The sequence below is a fragment of the Capra hircus genome, chromosome 25, assembly GCF_001704415.2.
Source record: "Capra hircus breed San Clemente chromosome 25, ASM170441v1, whole genome shotgun sequence".
Classification (NCBI taxonomy): domain Eukaryota; kingdom Metazoa; phylum Chordata; class Mammalia; order Artiodactyla; family Bovidae; genus Capra; species Capra hircus.
In genome coordinates this window covers 26868663-26888889 of record NC_030832.1, presented here as the reverse complement: position 1 = coordinate 26888889, position 20227 = coordinate 26868663, and the positions used below count along the sequence as shown (strand labels likewise).

Here is a 20227-nt window from a genome sequence, read left to right as displayed (position 1 = left end):
TAGGCCTCTAGTCCTTATGCCTGGGCCTTCCTGCCCAGATCCTGTGGCCTCCCTTCCAGATCTGGGTGGGACTCCATGGACAGCATCTCATGAATTCCCATTCCAGTGGTACTGGTGGCTCACTTTCTGGGTGGAAAGAAATACCTCTTTGAAGAGGCTTCACTTACAGTCCATGGGGTCACAAAGAGGGGGACAAACACTTTTCACTTTCACTTCCCAGTCTACAGGGGGAGTACAGTTGGTCCCCTTCCTGCAATTTAGAGGAGGTCAAGGGACTGCCTTCTTGTCTCTGTCGACCTCACTTCCTGTATGCAGATATGGACTTTCTGAGCAACGAGGCGTCCCTTTCTTCTGGAGTTCACTTCCTGCTCTAGACTACCTCTCTGAGTGTGGCCACTGCTCCAACTTCCCATCTTACGGTGCTTCACTTCCTATTCAATGGATGTCTGACTCTTGAAAAGCTAAGGACCTGCGTCACATCTGTTTCTTGCTCAGGTCACATCCACTTCGGGATGACAGATGGCATCCTGGGCCTGGGCTCTCCTGAAAGCTCCTATTTATAGTGTGGCTTTTGCAGATGGCTGGGGGCACCAGGCCATACCCCAAGGATCTTATTCTCCTTAAATGTGTCTCCCCATTTTCAACGACTGTATATACTAGTAAATTCAATATTATTTTTATTTTTAAACATTTTATTTACAAAAAATTAATTTATTCTCGTAAATAAAACTCTTCAAAGGGGTGAGATTTTTTTTTTTTTTTGTCTCCATAAACCTGACTTGAGGAGAAGGGAAGGTGTGGATTAGGGCAGAGGGAGGGGAAGGGGTAGAGGGCATCAAAGGGAGAGGCGGCAGGGCCACAAGGGGTGGGGTGGGGGACAGGGAGAGCAGCAGGTAGAGTGACCCTGGGCGAAGGTGGCTGAAATCTGTCTGGAGTAGCCCTTCCACCACAGGGCCAACAGGCGTGTTCCTGGCCAGGACACGACAGACAGAAGGACAGAGGCAAACAGAGTGACAGGTGTCCCTTCCTTGAGATGAGGTGGAGATATGCACAGGCGACAGCGGGCCAAGAGGAAACAGGACACGGGAAGACAGAGATGCTCAGAGAGGCAGACGCAAGCGGTGGAGAAACTCGGGGGAGCAAGGACATGACAGATACGGGAAGTCGTAGAGGGAGACAAGAAGGACCCAGAGAGAAAAAGAGATGGAGAAGCGTCCAAAGAAAACAGAGACGGAAGCAGTCGGAGGTCAGAGAGACGCTGACAGAGATGGGGACAGACGGAGACGGCCGGGAGGGCACCGCGAGTTGGGCCGCGCGCCGGGCGCTCAGGCCGGGCCCCCGGGCGCCAGCTGGCCCAGGTCGGCCTCAGTGCGGCTCACCCACTCGAGGTAGAGGCCGCACACACGGAACCCCAGCACTTTGGCCGGGAAGACGCCGGCGGAGGCAGTGGCTGCGGCGACTGCGGCGGCCGCGGGTTCAGGCCGGGGCCCGCGACTCTCGGCCCCCAGCGCGGCCAGCACGGCCTCCACCGCGGCGCCCAGAGCCCGGACCTGGCGCGCCGCGTCCTCCAAACGCCCCAGCAGGCGCAGCGCGAGCGGGTTCAGCTCGCCCTGGAGGCGGCGCACGACGTCCAGCAGCGGCGGCAGCGCGGCCAGCGCCGCGGCGTCCAGCCGCAGTCGCTCGGGCACTGGCAGGCCAGCGTGGCCCGGGGCCGGGTCGCTCAGATCGGCCACCGGCAGCCGCGGGGGCGAGAAGCCGGGCAGCCCGAAGGGGTCTCCCTGGTGCTGCACCTGCGGAGACGAGGCAGTCAGGGCGGCTCCTCGGCTGCGAACTCAGCCCTCCACCGCTCTCCTGGGGCCTCAGTGTCCCCATTCTCACAAGTGACACACTGCCAACAGGACGGCTGTGTTTGAGAGAATAGAAAAGAACAAAAACCACCGTGGACTTTACACAGGGGCCTCTGTTTTCTCATCTACTCCATAGAGATTATAAACGTATCCACTTCTTAAGGTAGTTTTATGCGTGCTAAGAGGCTTAAGGCAGGTCCTGACCCATTGGAAGGGCACACACACAAAATGCTGTCTTACAGACCCAGGTTCAAATCCTGTTCTCCACCACTCACTAGCTGTGCAGTCGGGTGCAAAACCCTTTCCTTCTCTAAGCCTCAATGGTCTCTTCTATAAGACGAGGGACAGTTCTGTGTCCTTCCTTCCTACCAGGGACCTCTTGAGAATCACAGAAGATAGTGCAGGGGCCAAGGCCGTTTGACTCCCTTCCCCATCTTCCCCCACCTCTCTACCTGCTTAACACATAGCCAGGGACTCCATGAGTAACTGTCATGAGAATGAACAAATGAAAAGATAAAGGTGATCTGTAATTTGTAAAGATGCTATAACAATACTATTTATCCTTTGCTAACATGTTGCTTCTGGTTCAGGCACTGTGTCTCCTGCTTAAAACACACTATTCCTAATCTTCCCAATAATGGATGTATTGACAATGGTGATGATTTCATAAATGAGGATACTCAGGCTGACCTGTCCCAGATCTAGGAAGGGGCAGAAGCTGGAAGCTGAACCAAGGTTGGTAGGACTACAAACCTAGTTTTATTACCCTACTATTGCTGTCATAATTATTAAGTTATTATTTCTAATGTTATCATCACTGCCCAAGGTCACCAGTTGGCAGGCTTGTAGTCTGTATGATTCAAAACTACAGGCTCCCTCCACTATACTAGAGTAATCTGGGGAACCACCTTGTTTCCTTGGTCAAGGTTCTCCGGTCAACCAAAGGTGTTGGCAAAACCCCCTCCTCTGTAAAAGTGCCCTCTTGGGACGGCATTCCTCTGCTCTAGATTGAAATGGCCCGTCTGCATGACACAGATAGGAGTTCATAGTTCCTCTTATTCAACTGCCTCCTTTGACACCTGGGGAGATCCAGGCTTACAGAGGTGATATGCCAAGAACACACAGAGCCTAGAACCTAGGTTTTCTGACTCCCAGGCCAAACTCCCCTTCACTCTCTTAGGTTGCCTCTGTCTTAAAGCACCAAGGAGGGACCCTCTAAGGAGGGGCATTTGAGGCACAGAGAAAGTCCTCCTCCAATTTGCTGGATGATGACCAATGGCCAGTTACTGACCCCTCTTGGGAGCCCCAATTTCTGCAGTTGTGAAGAGAGGTTGAGAAAATGAATGGTCAAAGACCCCTTAATCTATACTTCCCCATTTCCCAGGCCCCTGGTACCCGCACCCCCAATCCCACTCACATATTCCTGGAGAAGCTGCTCAGCATATTTGGTGAGGAGGCGGGCAAGGCTGTGTGTCTGTTGGATCTTGGCCTCCAAGTGGGGAAGGGGTGAGGCTGAGGAGTCAGCCTGGGGGTCCTCTGGTGGGAAAAGCAGGGGAGGAATGAGAGCACCCCAACCCCTTGCTTCTTGACTACTTCTTCCAGGCTCACTCTTCCTGAACCCAGAGGCTCCACTCTAAATTCTCCAATTTTTAAGCCAGACAGGCTCTGTCCCATTCCAACTGAGGGAGAATAGGGCACCAGACATTTGCCAAACGGTTGTTCCACCTGAAATGCATTCCCTGTCCCCAAACCATTGTTGAAATCCTATTAAAGCCAAATTCACATACAGCTTCATTAGTGTAGCCTCCAGATACACTCCTTTAAATTAACTTCTTCTTTCTACTGAGGGCCATTAGTTCATACTTCCAAGGTGGTTCTTTTGCTGGCTCCTTTATCTAGGAGAATCTGCCTCAGCCTGGGAGCCCTTGGAGGACAGGGCTCACATGTCTCTGTACCTCAGTGATTGTTGGTGGAATTCAGCATCATCAAAGCACAGAACTTCAAATTGAACAAGCCTTTAAGCCCATTTTACAGATTAGGAGACTGATGTCCCATTCCTTCCCAGACGGCCCTACAGTGCAAGACCGTGGGCGGGTCACTGGGCCCCATCAGTGAATCAGTAACCCGCCTTAACCATCACAAGTTAGAGGTTGGTGCTCCGGGAGGAAGACTACATTTCCCGAGACGCTTAGCGCGCATGCACAGGGCATACTGGGGGATGTAGTCCTGGCCCGGCAACTTCCGCCCCGCCCCCAGCCAGAGTTTGCCCCGCGGGTCCCTATCCTTAACAGCCTCAACTTTCGCCTCTTGTTGTCATTCACCTACCCCTGTTGCCTAAAGACTTCCTCCCCTAACTTTACCCCTCTGGCTCCCAGTTCTGATTCTTTTCCGATACTCAGGATCCCGGCGTCCTGCTCCAGCCACGACCCCAGTCCTCCCCCAGCGTGTACTCGAACCGGTGATCTATCTCCTGAGCCCAAGTCTCTGAAGGCACAGCCCCAAGCCTGCTCTAAACTCTGGCCCTTGCCCCTTCCCACAGCTCACCCACAACTCACCCGCTCGTTACCTGACACCGCTGCCCTGTTCTCCCCCGTTCAGGCCGCTCCCTTCCCCGACTTAGGGGTGGCGGTGACCCGGACCCCAGCTTCCAGCCCTTCTGCCCCTGCTCCCCGCGGGCGCTCGGCATCCGACCCTTCAGCCCCTTACCCAGACTGCCCTCCCTCCGGCTCATGCTGGCCCCTGGCTGATCCTGGTTGCCTCCACGCCCCCCTTACGAAGGGGGGAGAAGGGGGAAAAGGGTAGGGGCGTGGCCCGGGCCTAGCCAATCAGGGCTCAGACCCCAACAATCTACCCCCTCCACACACACCCCCCACCCCACCCCCGCCGTCCCAGGCCGGATTCCTTGGCCCTTAGCTCACCTCTCTGCTTACTCGGCCTAGTCGCGAAGGGGACCTGAGGAGGGCAGCAGGTTGTCTGAAGAGTGGACTCGGGACCTCAGGCTTGGGGTGCCCGAGCCTTGGAGGCAGTCCTGAGGTCCGATGGGAGGAGAAGGCTCAGGCTCCGATCTGCGGCCCGGGCTGCTTTTCGGAGAAAGCTTGTTGGATGGGGGAGGGGAGGGAGAGGGTAGGAGAGGGCGCAGCTGGCAGGACAGGAATGTGCTGGCCCTTCCTCTTGTCTGGGGGAGGGGAAAGGCGGGTGCTTGAGAGGCCAAGGTAGGGGCCCTCAGGCTTAGACCACACCTGCCAGTATATACACTCCTGGCCTGTTTCAGATGCCTTCTGCCCTTGCTTTCACAGTCACACCTACTAGGGGACCACTCATCGCACCTGACCAGACCCAGTAAGAGAACTTCTGACACACCCGCATCTCCTGAAGAGTTCTCAAACAGAAACAAGCTTAAAAAGACGGGTACAGGGAGTCATACCCAAAGGTCAACCCACTAACCTGATGCAGAAAAATGCTGTACGGTCTTTATGCATTTACTTATCCCCACACGTGGTTCCCAAGAACGCATTCTGTCCTGGGCTCTGGCACCCAGAAATGATGATCCATTCTTGGTCTCTGGGCCCCTAAGGAGCTCACAGTCTGATGGGGCAACCATAGACAACAGCATGTAGGGTTTGTGAATGAAGAAATTGGGAAGGAGACCTGTGAGTGTGGGAGTATATTGCCATGAAGAGACAATTGCCAGAATAAAGGAAGAAAGGGATGAACTGGCAGAGGGCACAGCAGGTGAGGCCATTGTACTTATTAACAGAGACTGTTATTGGGTATTTACTGTGTGCAAGCCATTGTTCTAAGAGTTATACACATATTAACTCATTCCTTGTAGTTGAGGAAATAGAGATGTGACTTGTCCAAGGTCACTGGACAAGCAGAGGTAGAATTTTACCCCAGCAGTTTGGCTCCAGAAATGTTGACATAACCACCTTCCTATACCTTAATCCCTCTGAATATAGTCACTGGAAAACACACAGACACAGTAGCCACACCCTTGAAATACACACACATAGCCACACAAATTTAGCATGTCTGCTGATAAACACAGCTTCAAACAAAATCAACCAAGACATACTCTATTTTAAGTAAACTTTTCATTCAAGTAGGGAAAAGTGAACACCATCATAAGCGTACAGCTCAACGAATTTTCCAAGAGTAAACATGCCCTGGGAATCAGCACCAGATTAAGAAACAGAGCATGACCCGTTCCCAGAACCCTCCTCTTAGCCCCTCCCAGTCCCATGGGTGACCGCCCTCCTGATTTCTCACACCATTAATTGATGTTGTCGGTTCTGAACTTCATGTAAATGAAATCATACAATGTGTACTTCTGTATCCTACTCCTTTCATGAGACTTGTCTCCGTTGTTGGGGGTAGCAGGACCTCAGCCTTCTTGCTGGGTCCTTCATGGTGTAAACAGGCTACAGTTCACTTTCCGCTCCCCTGTCGATGGGCTGTTTCCAGTCTGAGGCTATCACAGAGATATGAACATTCCAGGACAGGCCCCTTGGTGCTCATACCCACGCATTTCTGTCGGCTGTTAACGACCTAGGAGTGGAACTGTTGGATCATAGTTTCGCTGAATAACCGCCAGCTTTTCGAAGTAGTATCTCTACCAATTTACACTCCTCCAGAAATATGAGGGATCTAGTTGCTCTGCTTCCTCGCCTCCACTTGGTAGGTTTCGTCGTTTTCATTTTAGCCGTTTTGGTGGGGGAAGAATCAGTTATATGCAGTGTCAGGCACGTAATTGGCACTCAGACTGTTGAATGAATGGATGAAGGGGTAGTAGAACAGTGTAGAACCTGATAGCCTGGCGAGAGAGACACACACCCACACCCACAGCGTCCCAGGGACGTCCCCACGCGCAGCGGTCTCACACGGGACATTGACCCTCTCTCGCCCCCTGGCGCCCACGTGGCTTGAACGCACGGCCGCAGCCCCGCCGCGCGCGTCCAGTCGCCCAGCTGCCCCCAACCTGCCTCTCGGCGGCGGGCAGGGGGCGCTGCGCGTCCGGGTGCCCCGAGGGGGCGGGCCCGGTTGGGGCGGGGCCGGCCGACTTCCAGGCCTGGGCTCTGGCCGCCCGCGCCGCCCGGCCGCTCCGGGGACGGGCCGGGGCGGGGCGCGGCGGCAGGAAGCGGGGCGGGGACTCGCGGAGGCGTTGGGGGAGCGAGGGAGGGCGCGACCAACTCCCGGAGGGACGACGGGCCGAGAGAGCGGCGCCCCGGCCTGGCGCCGAGCCTGAGCCCGCCGGACGGGAGGCGGCCCAGCCGCGGGCTCGGCCTGGGCCCCAGCCCCGCCAGCATGGCCGGCCGGACCGTGCGGGCCGAGACCCGGAGCCGGGCCAAGGATGACATCAAGAAGGTGATGGCGACCATCGAGAAGGTCCGGAGATGGTGAGCGCTGCCCCGGGGCCAGGGACGGGACCCGATGGGCCACTCCTCCCCCAATTAAGTCTGCCCGCGCTTCGCCAGCTGTGCCGCCCAGCTGCGCGCCGGAGCTGCGGGGCTCTGTCTTCCTTCTGGCTACACCCTGGGGTCTACAAAGCGTGTTCCCCAGTCCTGCCCTCCCGAAGCTGGAGCCCCCGTTTACGCCCCGCCCCCTGAAGCTTTGACACTCCTCCCGCGAGTGTGCTGGGGATCTTCATTGCTAAGGTCCCCAGCCGGCCTCAGAGTCCGAGCTCTCCATGTGTATACCCCAGGGGTCTGCAGAGCCGCGACCCCAAGTCACACTCTCTCTAGAAGCAACTCCCCCCAGCCCCCGCCAATCTGTGCCCTCGGGTCTGCAGGTTTTCTCCCTCTAACTATGTCCTCTTAGCAAAAGTGCCCCTTCCCTCAGGGCATCACCCCCACATCTCGGGGTATCCCCAGATGTGTCCCACTCCCGGGGTGGCCCTCCCCTCAGGCCTCTCTGACCCAATCCCCCCACTATCCCATAGGGAGAAGCGCTGGGTGACTGTGGGCGACACTTCCCTTCGTATCTTCAAGTGGGTGCCAGTGGTGGACCCCCAGGAGGAGGTGAGCAAGTCCCCCCCCTCCCCCCACCCCCGTCCCAGGCCCTTCTTCTGTGTAACCTCGGGCAAGCCCCTCCCCACCCTGGTCTCCACCTCCATTCTCCACTCAGAGCTCAAGTGCGGGAGCACAGACAGATGTTAACAATTAATAGCAACTCCGCCTCTTCCCCTCCCCCCCCACCAGACCTCGGTCCCCCGCCGCCCCCACCTCCCGGGTTCAAGACCTAAACCAGCGTGCACAACCAGTCACCTCATGCAGGGCCTTCCGCTTCTCTCTGCCTCAGTTTCTTTATTTGCACAGTGGAGGCTTGGCAAGTGCTAACCAGAAAGCTGCCTCTGACCCTTAGCTCTCTAACCCCCAGGAGCGCCGGAGGGCAGGTGGAGGGGCAGAGAGATCCCGAGGCCGGGAGCGGAGGGGCAGAGGCGCCAGTCCCCGAGGGGGAGGCCCTCTCATCCTGCTGGATCTCAATGGTAGGTAGGGATGCTGGGATGTGGGGGGGGGCTGTGGGCATTAAGGGAAGGGACTGGGGCCTCAGGCCCAACCCTTTTGGCTTTTTTCCCCCACAGATGAGAACAGTAACCAGAGTTTCCATTCGGAAGGCTCCCTGCAGAAGGGCACGGAGCCCAGCCCTGGGGGCACCCCCCAGCCCAGCCGCCCTGTGTCACCTGCTGGACCACCGGAAGGGGTCCCAGAGGATGCTCAGCCCCCACAGCTGGGCCAGGAGAGAGGTAGGACCAGGCGCCTCGCAGGAGCCCTCTCCACTCCAAAGTGGAAGCCACCAGCTTGCCCCTCTGCCAGTTCTTCCTCCTAAGTTGCCTCCCTGAGTTCTGTGGAAAGTCCCTGCCCTTCCTCTAGGGACTGTCTCTCTCCTTCTCTGGCTTCTTAGCTTCTGTGGACAGCTTATCACTGTCTGAGATTTTCGTGTAGATTTAGCTTCGTACTAGTTAAATAGCTTTCTTTCCCCCTCATGTCAGCTTCCTGACTGTTGGGCCCACGTTGACCTTGTTCACTGGTATTATCCTCAGAACACCATGGAACACATAGTAGGTGCTCGATAAGTATTTGCTGGGCCTTCCCTGGTGGCTCAGTCCATTGGGTCTCAAAAGAGTCAGACATGACTAGGTGACTAAACAACAGCCAGATAGCTCAGCTGGTGAAGACTCCGCCTCCAATGCAGGAGACCTTGGTTCGATTCCTGGGTCGGGAAGATCCCCTGGAGAGGAAATGACAACCTGCTCCAGTATCCTTGCCAGGATAATCTCCTGGACAGACCGGTGGGCTGCAGTCCATGGGATCCCAAAGGGTTGGACATGACTGAACATCCATGCACGATAAAACAATTGTGATACTCATAAGAGTGATTAATAATAAGTGATAATATAACTGCTAATATTTACTGAGCTAAGCACTTTCCATGTTTTATCTCATTTAATCTTCACTACACCCTATGAGGGTTATGATCTCTATTTATAGATGAGAAACCAAAACTCATACAGGTTAAGTAAATTACCTAAGCACACACAGCCAGTGAGCTAGGATCTTGGGCATGAGTCCTCCTCGTGTGTCTTCCCCTAGAGTCAGTCCCCTGTCTGGTCAGATTCACTTCCCCGGTGTGTTTGCCTTCCCCTGCCTCCCCAGCTCTGTCATCTCTCCCACCCACACCTGGCTCCAGCCTCCGGGATCTTCCCTCCTCCAGTTGTACCCCCACTGAGCACAAGTTTGACAAGGTTCTTTTCCTGCTGCAAAGCCTTCAGTGACGCCCTATGACCTTTGACTCCTCAACCTGGCACTCTGGGCCCTTCATGAACTGTCCCCTACTGACCTCATTGTTCCCATCCAAGAACACCCTGATTTGGGCCTATGTTCCATGTCTAGATCATTCCACACACTTTTGTACCTTTACTAATATAAAAACAATAATTCGCATTTATCGAGCACTTACTCTGTGCCAGGCCCCGTGCTAATGGCTTTTCCTGTCTCATTTAATCCTTACAACAGTCTCGTGTGGTGATTACTACGCATGTGATGTAGTCATTCAGTTGTATCTAACTCTTTGCGACCCTTTAGACTTTAGCCTACCAGGCTCCTCTGTCCATGGGGATTTTCCAGGCAAGAATACTGGAATGGGTGGCCATGTCCTCCTCCAGGGGATCTTCCCCACCCAGGAATTGAATCAGCATCTCCTGTGCCTCCTGCTTTACAAGCAGATTCTTTACCCACTAAGCCAGCAGGGAGCCCAGTCATTACTATAATCATCCCCATTTTACAGACAGGAAAACAGGCTTAGAGAAATAAAGTTACTTGCCCAAGGTGAGAATTTGAACCCAGGTAGTCCAGGCTTCCCAGATGGCTCAGTGGTAAAGAACCCACCTGCCAATGCAGGAGACATAAAGAGACACGGGTTTGATCCCTGAGTCAGGAAGATCCCTGGAAGGGGGCATGGCAGCCCACTCCAGTATTCTTGCCTGGGAATCCCGTAGACAGAAGAACCTGGTGGGCTACAGTCCATACGGTCGCACTAAGTCAGACATGAGTGAAGTGACTTAGCACCCACGCACGAAGTCCAACACCCAGATCTGTGCTTGCCGAGCTTCTGTTGCCTCTGCCTGAAATGTACTCCAGCGGCGCATATGTCTACCTGATCAAATCTACTCACCCGTCAAGATCCCACCTACGTGTCCTTCCTGTGTTTTCTTTCTGAGTTGCAGCCAGGGATCTGGCTCCCCACTCAGTGCTCCCACAGCCCACAGGCTTATGTGACTCGTGGGTTTCCCTCCTAGTCTCTGCAGTGGCTCAGGGAACGTCTGTTAATTTCCTGTTTCAGATCCTGGAGGCGTACCTGCGGGCAGCACGGATGAACCCCCCATGCTGACCAAGGAGGAGCCTGTTCCAGAATTGTTGGAGGCTGAGGTGAGAGTGGCCACCTGGACTCCCAGGTCTTGGAGGAAATGGGGAGCTGTGGGGTCGCTAAAAGCTTGAGGGCTGCACTCTTGAGGTCAAGGTGGGAAATGTAGGCCTTGGATACAGCTAAGGCTGGGTTCTTGGGACTGAAAAGAAAAGGGTGTTTTAGAAACAAAATCCTGCAGGCTGGATGGGGGCTGACTTGAGACCATTAAAAACCTGAAAAGCTCATGGTGCACCTTCAAGTTTTTTTTTTTAATCCTAAGTATGTAACTTAGCTTTAAAAAGTCTCCCACAAACTTCTGACTTTTCCTACAAGGACTACCGTGTGATACGTTTTCCAGAATTATCAGCTTCTTTCCCCCAGTGTTGTTGTTTCCGGCGCCTTACTCAGTCTGCTTCCCAGGTGGCGCTAGCGGTAAGGAACCCGCCTGCCAGTGCAGGAGACATAAGAGATGTGGGTTCGATCCCTGAGTCGGGAAGATCCCCTGGAGGAGGGCCTGGCAACCCACTCCAGCATTCCTGCCTGGAGAACCCCATGGACAGAGGAGCCTGGTGGGCTATAGTCCATAGGGTCGCACAGAGTCGGACACAACTGAAGCGACTTAGCATACACACACTTTGCATCCTAGGGCCCCAGCCCTGGGCTAGACTCCCGAGTCGGGGAAGGGAGTGGAGTAGAGGCTTTGGAGAAGGCAGGGCTAGGAGCCTGCACTCCTGGGTTGGGGTGGAGCTCACGCCTGTCCACCCTTCCTCTCCAGGCCCCTGAAGCTTACCCCGTCTTTGAGCCCGTGCCATCTGTCCCCGAGGCAGCCCAGGGTGATCCCGAGGACTCGGAGGGCGCCCCCCCACTCAAGCGCATCTACCCAAATGCCCCTGACCCCTGAGAAGCCGGCCTGCCTGTCCTGTCGCCCCCGGGGCCCCTTTGGCTTTTTACAAATAAAGACCCTTTTGTAATTTTGTGTCATGTCGTTTCCCCGTCAGGGCTGGGGAGGGTCTTTGTAGACAGTTTTGTCTCACGCTCCAATTCTCAGAGGGGGTCACTGAGGCTCTAAGAGGATCTACCTATAGCTATACCCTGAGTCAGACATGGAAGGGGGGTTTGAGCCAGGATCCTGCCTCCCCCACCCTCTCTCCACTCTGTCTTGTCCCCCTTACCTTTGACCCTGCCTTTGGCTGTCCTGCTCTTGGGAATCCCCAGGACCCCTTTTCTTCCTGCTCAGTCCTGCCCAGGCCCAGCAATTACCAAAGCTCTGGGCTGCTAGGCGTGTGAGTCTCATTCACACACAGGAACATGGAGGCCTAGCGGGATTTGGGGGCCTGTGATGACCCAACCTGTTCCCTGCCCCGAGGAAGCTACCGTCTGGTGCCTCCCTGCCTCTGGTCAGCCATTCCTCCAGTGGACCCCTGCCCACACTCCTAGTGGAATCTTCCTTGTCCTCATCTCAATCGCCACCTCTTCCAGGAAGCCTTCCCTGACTGCAGGCTTAGTGAGTTTCTCCCACCTTTTGGGCCCCCACACCACCACCCTGTGTTTCTCTCCCTTTGTCTCAGTATTGATCAGGATGTTGGGGGATGGTGGATTTGTGCATCTGTCTCATCCACTAGGCTGTGGGCCACTGAGAGCAGAACTTGGTCCCAGCCATGCCTAGCAGCACACTCGGCATAGAACAATCATAGTAACTATTTGATGAATGAATGAATGAGCTGAGGCTCTCCAGGAAGGCTTCTCTGAGGAGGTGGCAGGTGAGCTGGACTCTGAGCCATGCACCTCAGCATGGTAGATCTGAAGTCAGAAGTCCTGGCTCTGTTACTCACTAGCCCTGTGGCTCTATGCTGGGCTCCTTTCCCTCTCTGAGCTGTAGTTTGTTCATCTGACCAATGGGGACAATAGCTAGGCCTCATCTGCTGCAATGATTTGTGGGAACCTTCAAATAACATAAGAAACCTTCACTCTATGCCTACCAGAGAGTCAGAGTCAGAGTCCTGTTTTTAACAAAGGAAGAGACTGAGGTTCAGAGAAGACCACACTGAAACTTTAAAGAACTTTTTAAAAAATTTAGGGGTATTTCCTGATAGCAGCTGCAGTAGTAATACTGTTTGAGCCGGGCTGGCCAGGGGAACCAGGTGTGCAGTGATGTGGTATATTTATTTTTTGTTGTCGCCTAACAAATTATCACAATTTTTGTGGCTTAAAACAACACAGATTTATTACCTTAGCATTCTGGAGGACAGATTTCCAAAATTACTCTCAGTGGATTAAAATAAGTCTCAGCAGGGGCTCGTTCCTTCCAGGGCCTATAGGGGAGAGCGTGTGTGTTTGCCTTTCCTGGCTTCTGCGGTCCACCTGCAAGTTTTGTGGCCCTTGCCTCCATCTTCAACTCCATCAGCAAGAGTAGCATCCTCCAAACTCCCTTTCTCTCTCTGCTTCCATTGTTACCTTTTCTTCTCTGATTCTCCTGCCTCCCTCTATTAAAGACTCTGGTGATTACTTTGAACCTACCGGATAATCAAGGATAATCTTACTATCTCAAGATTCTTAATCACATCAGCAGAATCTTATTTGCCATGTAAAGTAACATCATCACAGATTCCAGAGATAGGGCATGGACATCTTTGGAGGGCCATGATTCAGCCCAGCACAAGTGGTACTAATCTCAACCATTTTCGGGGTGTGTGGGTCATCTCATGTATCACCCCATGGGGTAATGAGAGTGCTCTGTAAAGTACTTTGTATGGATTAGTACAGTATTAAGGCTCAGAATTCAGGCTCTGGGTTTGAATCTCAGCATTCCCATTCGTTCTCTCTGTGACCTTGAGCAAGCGACTTAACCTCTCTGTGCCTCAGTTGTTTATCTGTACAATGGAGATAATAGTAATATCAGCCTGGTGAGATGATTGTGAGGATTAAATGAAGGGATACATACAGAGAGTTCTTGGCTTGGTACATAGTAAGTGCTCAATAAATGGCTTTTGTTTTCCTTATTAGCCCATTTTATAGATGAGGATGTTCAGCAGTAGGGGTAGAGGGCAGAGACTCACTTGCCAGTGAGACTGGGAAAGAAGTTATTTCCAAGTAGCCTTTGAAAGGCTTAAGTTTGAGTCTCCCCCATTCCCATCCCTCTCCTGGCCCAAGGCCTCAGGCTCTGGGCATCTGTCCCTCGGCCCAAGCCTGCCCGCACCCTTTCTGTAGTCTACTCTGTAACTACTCCGTAACTTTGAAAGCCACCTCTTCCATAGCCACACCCATGACCAGCCCCTTGCCATGCCCTCCCTGCCCCCTCCCCACGTCCACACTCTTTGGAAATTCTTCACCCTTGGCTCTTGGGCCCTAGCCTCCAGTGCCCCACCATTCTTTTCCTCTTTGTCATTCTCTCCTTTTCCTAACCCCTAAAATATCCCTCATGAACATTTTCTGACCTAGCTCTTTTCGTCATGAAGACTCTCCTTGCTGGGTCCCACCTATTCCTTGAATTAAGGTCCCAAGTCTCTGTCTTCAAGTTGTGCCCCCACGTGCCTCAGGGCCACGTACCTTCAAGGCATCTCCCCTGGGATGCCCCGCAGGTCCTCAGCCTCATCCTCCTCCCAACCTGTTCCCAGCATGCCCCCCTGGGATTCCCCAGAAATGGCCCACAATCCCAGGAGTTGGCTAAGGTGGGAACACCCAGAAGTCAGAGTCAACATTTGATGAGGCGCTCTGTCTCATGAAGTCCCTGTTCTAAATAATCTTCCCACCTTCTGGCCCTTTCTTTGGGGTCCTGGTGTTTTGCTGGTGCTTCTCAGTGAGTTTCTCTGCTTTGCTTTTGCCCATCACCCATCCATTGTCTACCCAGCTGCTAATTATAACAACATATATTTATTGTGCACTTACTGTTTGCCTGGTACTATTCTAGGCCCTGGGCATACAGCATAGACTTAATAGAAAATAAATCTTTGCCTTCATGGACCTTATCTTCAGTAAATTAGATCTTATGTAGGAAATTATAAGTACTTTAGAAAAAATAGAGTAAGGGAGGTGGGGAAAGAGGAGACTGCAATTGTGAAATCAGAAATTCAAGGGAAGCCCTTTGGAGGAGATATTTGATGAAAAGTTTGAAGGAAGTTAAGGGGAGAGCTTTGCGCTTACCTGAGTGAAGAACATTCCGGAAAGAGGGAATAGCCAGTGCAAAGGCCCTGAGGGGGCACATGGCTGGAAATGATATCAGTGCCTCTGGAGTGCAGGGATGGGAGGAGAGAAGGGTAGGAAGTGAGGTTGGGTCAGGTAGGGCCACAGAGGCAAGTCAGGCACATAACATGTCATTCAAACTTTGAGGATAAAAGGAGATGTATTGAGTCTTGAGGTCTCAGCCTCATCCTCCTCCCAACCTGTTCCCAGCATGCCCCCCTGGGATTCCCCAGAAATGGCCCACAATCCCAGCCTCGTCTTCCTTTGGCTCGATACATGCTGGGAACAGGTTGGGAGGAAGATGAGGCTGAGGACCTGCGGGGCATCCCAGGGGAGATGTATTGAGCCAAAGGAGATGTATTGAGCCAAAAAGTTTGCGTTTTTCCATAATGTTAAGGATTATGAATCTTACCCAAATGAATTTTTTGGCCAACCCAGTATTAACAGTTATACCCAGATAACAGATGAATCCTGGGATAATTAGAGTGTAAGGTGTAAGGTCATCCTTCTTGGAGGCCATTGTGAGGACCTGGCTTTCATTGTCGGTGAGATGAAAAACCATTGAGGTGTGAGCAGAGCAGTAACATGATCAGATTTAGAGGATTTTTTTTCCTCAATATTTTAGTATATAGAGTTTGTAACACTAATAACACCTACCACCCAGATGCTCTAACATTTTACTGTGTTTGCTGGACCACATATCCTTATCCACCCATCCATCCGTCTTTCTTATTTTCTTTATACATTTCAAAATAAGCGGCACAAAATGGTATACTTCCCTCTCAACACTTCGCCATATATGTCATTAGAGTCCAGTGTTGACCAGAGTCCAGGTTTTTCTTTTCCTTTGAGGCAAACCATCCATATAGCAAAATGCACAGGTGTTAACTGTCTTTCAACAAATATATAATCTGCATAATGCAAGCCCTTATCAACAACATCACTGTCTCCCCCTGGAAAGTTTCCTGTTGGCCCTTCCTTGTCCCCAGCTCCCTAGAGGCAGCGCTGTTCTAATTTTGCTTTTGGTTAGGTTAACCTGTTCTTGAACTTCACATGCATGGGATTTTATAGTAGGCGCTCCTTGGTGCCTGTTTCCTTTCATTCAGCATAATGTTTTTGAGAGTCGTCCACACTGTTGCTTGGATCGGTGGTTTGTTCCTTCCTATTGCTGGGTTATAGGCTGTACACTTAGCTTTGACCGGGAGTGCTCTGCCAGGTAGAGGGCAGATGGTTCCAAGTCCTCTCGCTGTTTCTAGCTCCCTGTACAAGTATGTCAAGGCTGGCGCTCAGAGCCCTGGATAAGGGCATCACAGAGAGATGGATAGCCTTTTCTCAGGGCCCTTTCTAGAATATCTGGGGGCATCGGTCCCCAGACAGAACTATATCAGAGATAGAATCTAGGGTGACCAAGCATTGCAGTTAGCCCAGGACTTTCCCCTATGTTAGCCCTTCAAGTGCCATTCCCAGGAATCCCTCAGTCCTTGGCAAGCTGGGATGGTTGGTCACCCTAGCAGGATCCCACCACTGCCCCTTGAGCCCCAGGCCCTTTCTCACTACACACTACACGTCCTTCCTTCTAAGGACTGATTTTCTTTATACTCCAAACCATTCTGCTGCTCTCTAGCTCTAAAACTTCACATGGCTCCCCATGGCTTTGTCTGGCAACCCAAAGGATATCCTCAGCCTACAGCAGTGGTTGTTGGAACCACCTGGGAACTTTTGATGCCTAGCTTCTAGCCCCAGACGTATAGGGCATGACTTGGGCATCGGCTCCACAGGTGATGCTGATATCCTGCAAAGTTTGGGAACCAGTGGCCTGTGGCTAGGACTTCCTTGCCTTACATGGTATTGAACGTGTTGCCAGCACTTAAAATCAAGTGATTTCACATAAAAATCTGGACTCCTGGCCTCCTTTGACAAAGCAGATGCTCCGAGACTTAGAGTCTGCTAACAAGGATGGTCATCACCCAGGGGAACAGAGGGCTGGCTGCCCATGGAGGCAGAGCATGTGTTCTTCACTCTCTGCAGTCCCCATCAACCCCCTACGCCTTCCTCTGCTTGTTCGTGTTCATTTCCATGGCCAGCAGGCCAGTCTGAACTCTCCAGCCTGGTCCTTGCTCACCTCCTCAGCCTCTTCGTTTCTTCTTCCAGGGTGCTTACCTCATTCCTGACCTGCTACATGGGCCTTGTGGTGCTCTTTCCCACCTACCTTTGCCCATGCAGTTCTCCCATCATACTCCATATCGTGGCAGACCAGGCCCTGCTCAATTTGGCCCTGGCCCACTTCTCTTGCTTGGGCTTCCCTGGTGGCTCAGCTGGTAAAGAATCCACCTGCAGTGTGAAAGACCTGGGTTTGATCCCTGGATTGGGAAGATCCCCTGGAGAAGGAACGGCTACCTACTCCAGTGTTCTGGCCTGGAGAACTCCATGGACTCTATGGTCCATGGGGTCCCAAAGAGTTGGACACAACTGAGCGACTTGCACTCACTCACCTCTCTCACCCCTCTGCCTGAGCTCTCTACCATTTGACCCAGGAACACACAGAAGCTGACCAAGCTAGTTCCCATCTTAGCCCTTGCTCTTCTCTCTGCTAGAGAAACCCTTCTCTTCCTCCTCTTCTCTTTCTTCCTGGCCAATGCCTGCCTATCTTTCAGGCCTTGGCTTAGCACTCACCTCCTTCAGGGAGGTTCTTTGATCCTCAGACTAGGTCAGGTTCTGGGTTAGTCACCATACTTCCTCTTTCACTTGACATCTCACTTCCTGTGCTAAAGTAAGGCCACGTTGTTCATTTCTGTTGCAGGGCCTTCTGTAGTGATTGGTAAGTAGTAGGCATTTGTTAGTGGTCAGTGCACGAAAGACCATCTCCCTTTCTCCATTGGCAAATCCTACTCCTTTTCCTGTTACATTTCTACTATAGCATTCAACTCTGTTCTCTTGGAGACCCATAACTTTACTGAGATCAAATGATCCATTGAGTTTTAGCTCAGGTCCTTCTCACAGTGGACTCAGAGGGTCCCAAACCCATCCTGTGGTTGTTTGCCCAGTTTCAGAATGCGTATCTGGAATTGGCATACTCAGCAACAGGTGGACTCTCCAAGTCAGTTGAAGGCAGGGCTGTAACTGGTTGGTGACCAGGTCCCTGCACAGGGCAAATGCAAGGGCAGAGCACAATAACTTACTCTGTTCTCTTATATTTGTCTGTTGGCAATGACTTTTCTGCCTGTGCCCTCCTTTGTTGTGCCAGTCAGCTCTGGGATGCAGCTGTGGTGATGTGAAGGGTTCAGGACACAGCATAGGAATGGAGGTATTCCAGATTCAGGTGACTGTACTATGTGATCTTGGGCAAGTCATTTCCCTATCTAGACCTTAGTTGTCTCATCTGAAACATGGAGCCAATATTATCTTTTCCATATACAGTAAGTCCCCTACATGAGAACCTTCAAGTTGCGAACTTTCCATGATGCAAACGTGTTCGTATGTCCAGTCACGTAAGTTAGTTCACGTGTCTGGTGTACACTGTCACGCACACCTTCTACAAGTGGTTGTGCTTTTGTGTATTGTACTGTACGGTACTATATAGAGTACAGTAGAACAGTATCTTTATTCCAAGCCCAGGATACCCAGAAGCAAGTGTAAAAGCAGCAGCAGTGTAGCTGCTAAGAAGCACCAAGTGGTAACGATGGAAACAAAAGTGAAAATAATTGAGTGGAGCGAAGTGAAAAGATTAAAACGTGAATCATTCAACCATCAGCAGGATTCTAAAGAACAAGGACAAGGTCATGGAACGTGTGAAGTGAAGTCTGCTGTGCCGATGATGTCAACAATAATGTCGAAGCATGGAAAATTGATGGAGGAGATGGAGAAACTTCTCAGAGTGTGGATGCAGGATCAGCATCAGTGTCGAATCCTGCTCAGCTCAATGCTGATTCAAGAGAAAGCTACAAAGCCTTTATGAAGGCTTGAAGAAGAAACAGGGCGAAGAAGCAGAGGGCGCATCTTCAATGCCAGCCATGGTTCAAGGCTACAGCCAGCCTTCACGACGGAGAAGTGGTGAGGTCACGAGTGCAGATATGGTAGCTGCCTGGGAACTTCCTGAAACCCTTGGAGGAATTATTGTACTGTACTGTACTAATGAAGACCTGATGGAATTGAAGGCCCAGAGGAAGGACGAAGAGAGACAAGAGGAAGAAGAAATAACAGAAGAACTGAAGCGATTCACGATGCTGGAAATGACAAGATGATTTTATTTGAGGAGGCAGTTTTAGTTTTTGAGGCATAGGGCCTGAACGTAGAATGGTACATGAATGTTGTTCAGGATACTATCCAGCACTACTCGGTCATCTATCATGAGCGAAAAAGAGCTTCTACCCAATCCATCACTGGATTATTTTTTTTTTCAAGAGGGTAGACAGAGTTGAATCCAGCAAGGAACCAGAACCTGTGCCATCAACGTCAGGCGTGAGTGAAATTGCAGCTTGCTCTCCGTCTCCTATTGCTGACGATCCTTCAGTTCCACCATCTCCCACATCCTCTCCCTCCTTCAATCAATAACTCTTTCTGCCTGTTCACTGGATGCCAGCCCCTGGATGCCAGCTGCTGTACTGTACTTTTCAAGGTACCGTACTCTAAGATTAAAAATGTTTTGTTTATTTTTTGTATTTGTTTTTTATGTATTATGTGTGTGAAAAGTATAAAAAAAACCCTGTTACAGTACAGTACAGTACTACTGTAGCTGATTGAGTTAGTTGGGTTCCTAGGCTAACTTTGTTGGACTTAGGAACAAATTGGAGTTATGAATGAGCTCGCCTAAGGATCTGGTTGGTATGTAGGGGACTTACTATATATATACCAGGAGCAGAGTGAACCAAGTACAGATCATGTACCCTGAGAAGCTATATAGAAACCAAATTTTTGTAAAGTGAATAATATTTCGAACCTTTAAGTTTTAAAATCACTGGTAGGATTGCAAGCATTCTAGGAAATTTAGGAAATGCAGTGCCAAAGAAAAGAAAGTAAAAGTCCGTTGTATCGATAATAACCTCAGTTGAGGTTTTACTGTATCTATTTTAAGATATGGTGAGGGAACTGGAGCGAGGCGGTTGGAATCAATGAAGATAGCCCTAAATGGGGCACCGGGGGTCTGGTTCAACTGCCGGGTGACTTCAGTCGCCTTGTCTGTAGAATTGGATCCACAGGCCGTACTCCCCTCACTGCCTTTGGTGAAGCTTCCTGGAAACAAAGGAGGGCAGCACGCCTTCCAAACGGCCGACAGCCAGGAAAGCGCGCCGCGGCGTCGCAAG

The 20227-nt window shown here is 51.8% G+C and overlaps 2 protein-coding genes across 4 annotated transcripts in view; one reads left to right on the top strand and one right to left on the bottom strand.

The window, feature by feature from the left end:
* On the bottom strand, positions 701-4661 carry CTF1 (cardiotrophin 1). 2 transcript variants are annotated; one of them, XM_018041012.1, is made up of 3 exons: positions 4554-4661; positions 3265-3383; positions 701-1790 (listed from the first exon to the last, which is right to left on the bottom strand). In XM_018041012.1, the coding sequence occupies exons 1-3, from the start codon at positions 4576-4578 to the stop codon at positions 1326-1328; spliced, it is 609 nt and encodes a 202-aa protein (XP_017896501.1). In that variant the 5' UTR covers positions 4579-4661; the 3' UTR covers positions 701-1325. The 2 variants fall into 2 exon arrangements, 1 of the variants encoding a protein (XP_017896501.1); XR_001917277.1 differs by lacking the exon at positions 4554-4661 and adding an exon at positions 4403-4547 and having other exon boundaries at positions 1307-1790.
* Positions 6794-20227, top strand: part of BCL7C (BCL tumor suppressor 7C) — a 35906-nt gene continuing 22472 nt past the window's right edge. Inside the window, exons 1-6 of one of the 2 annotated variants that reach the window (XM_018040875.1) lie at positions 6794-7243; positions 7786-7864; positions 8223-8331; positions 8428-8589; positions 10686-10771; positions 11524-11719. In XM_018040875.1, the coding sequence (XP_017896364.1) occupies positions 7152-7243; positions 7786-7864; positions 8223-8331; positions 8428-8589; positions 10686-10771; positions 11524-11649 (654 nt within the window). In that variant the 5' untranslated portion in view covers positions 6794-7151 and the 3' untranslated portion in view covers positions 11650-11719. Of the gene's footprint in view, positions 7244-7785; positions 7865-8222; positions 8332-8427; positions 8590-10685; positions 10772-11523; positions 11720-20227 lie in introns of those variants that run through there. The other variant, XM_018040874.1, reaches the window with a different exon arrangement.

What these genes read in the sequence shown, in the direction of transcription:
- CTF1 (XM_018041012.1), bottom strand. Translation starts at nt 4,578, where the DNA reads ATGAGCCGGAGGGAGGGCAGTCTGG. An exon ending in CCGGAGGGAGGGCAGTCTGG is followed by an intron (nt 3,384 to 4,553) that starts GTAAGGGGCTGA and finishes TTTTCCCACCAG; the next exon opens with AGGACCCCCAGGCTGACTCC. An exon ending in AGCAGCTTCTCCAGGAATAT is followed by an intron (nt 1,791 to 3,264) that starts GTGAGTGGGATT and finishes TCGTCTCCGCAG; the next exon opens with GTGCAGCACCAGGGAGACCC.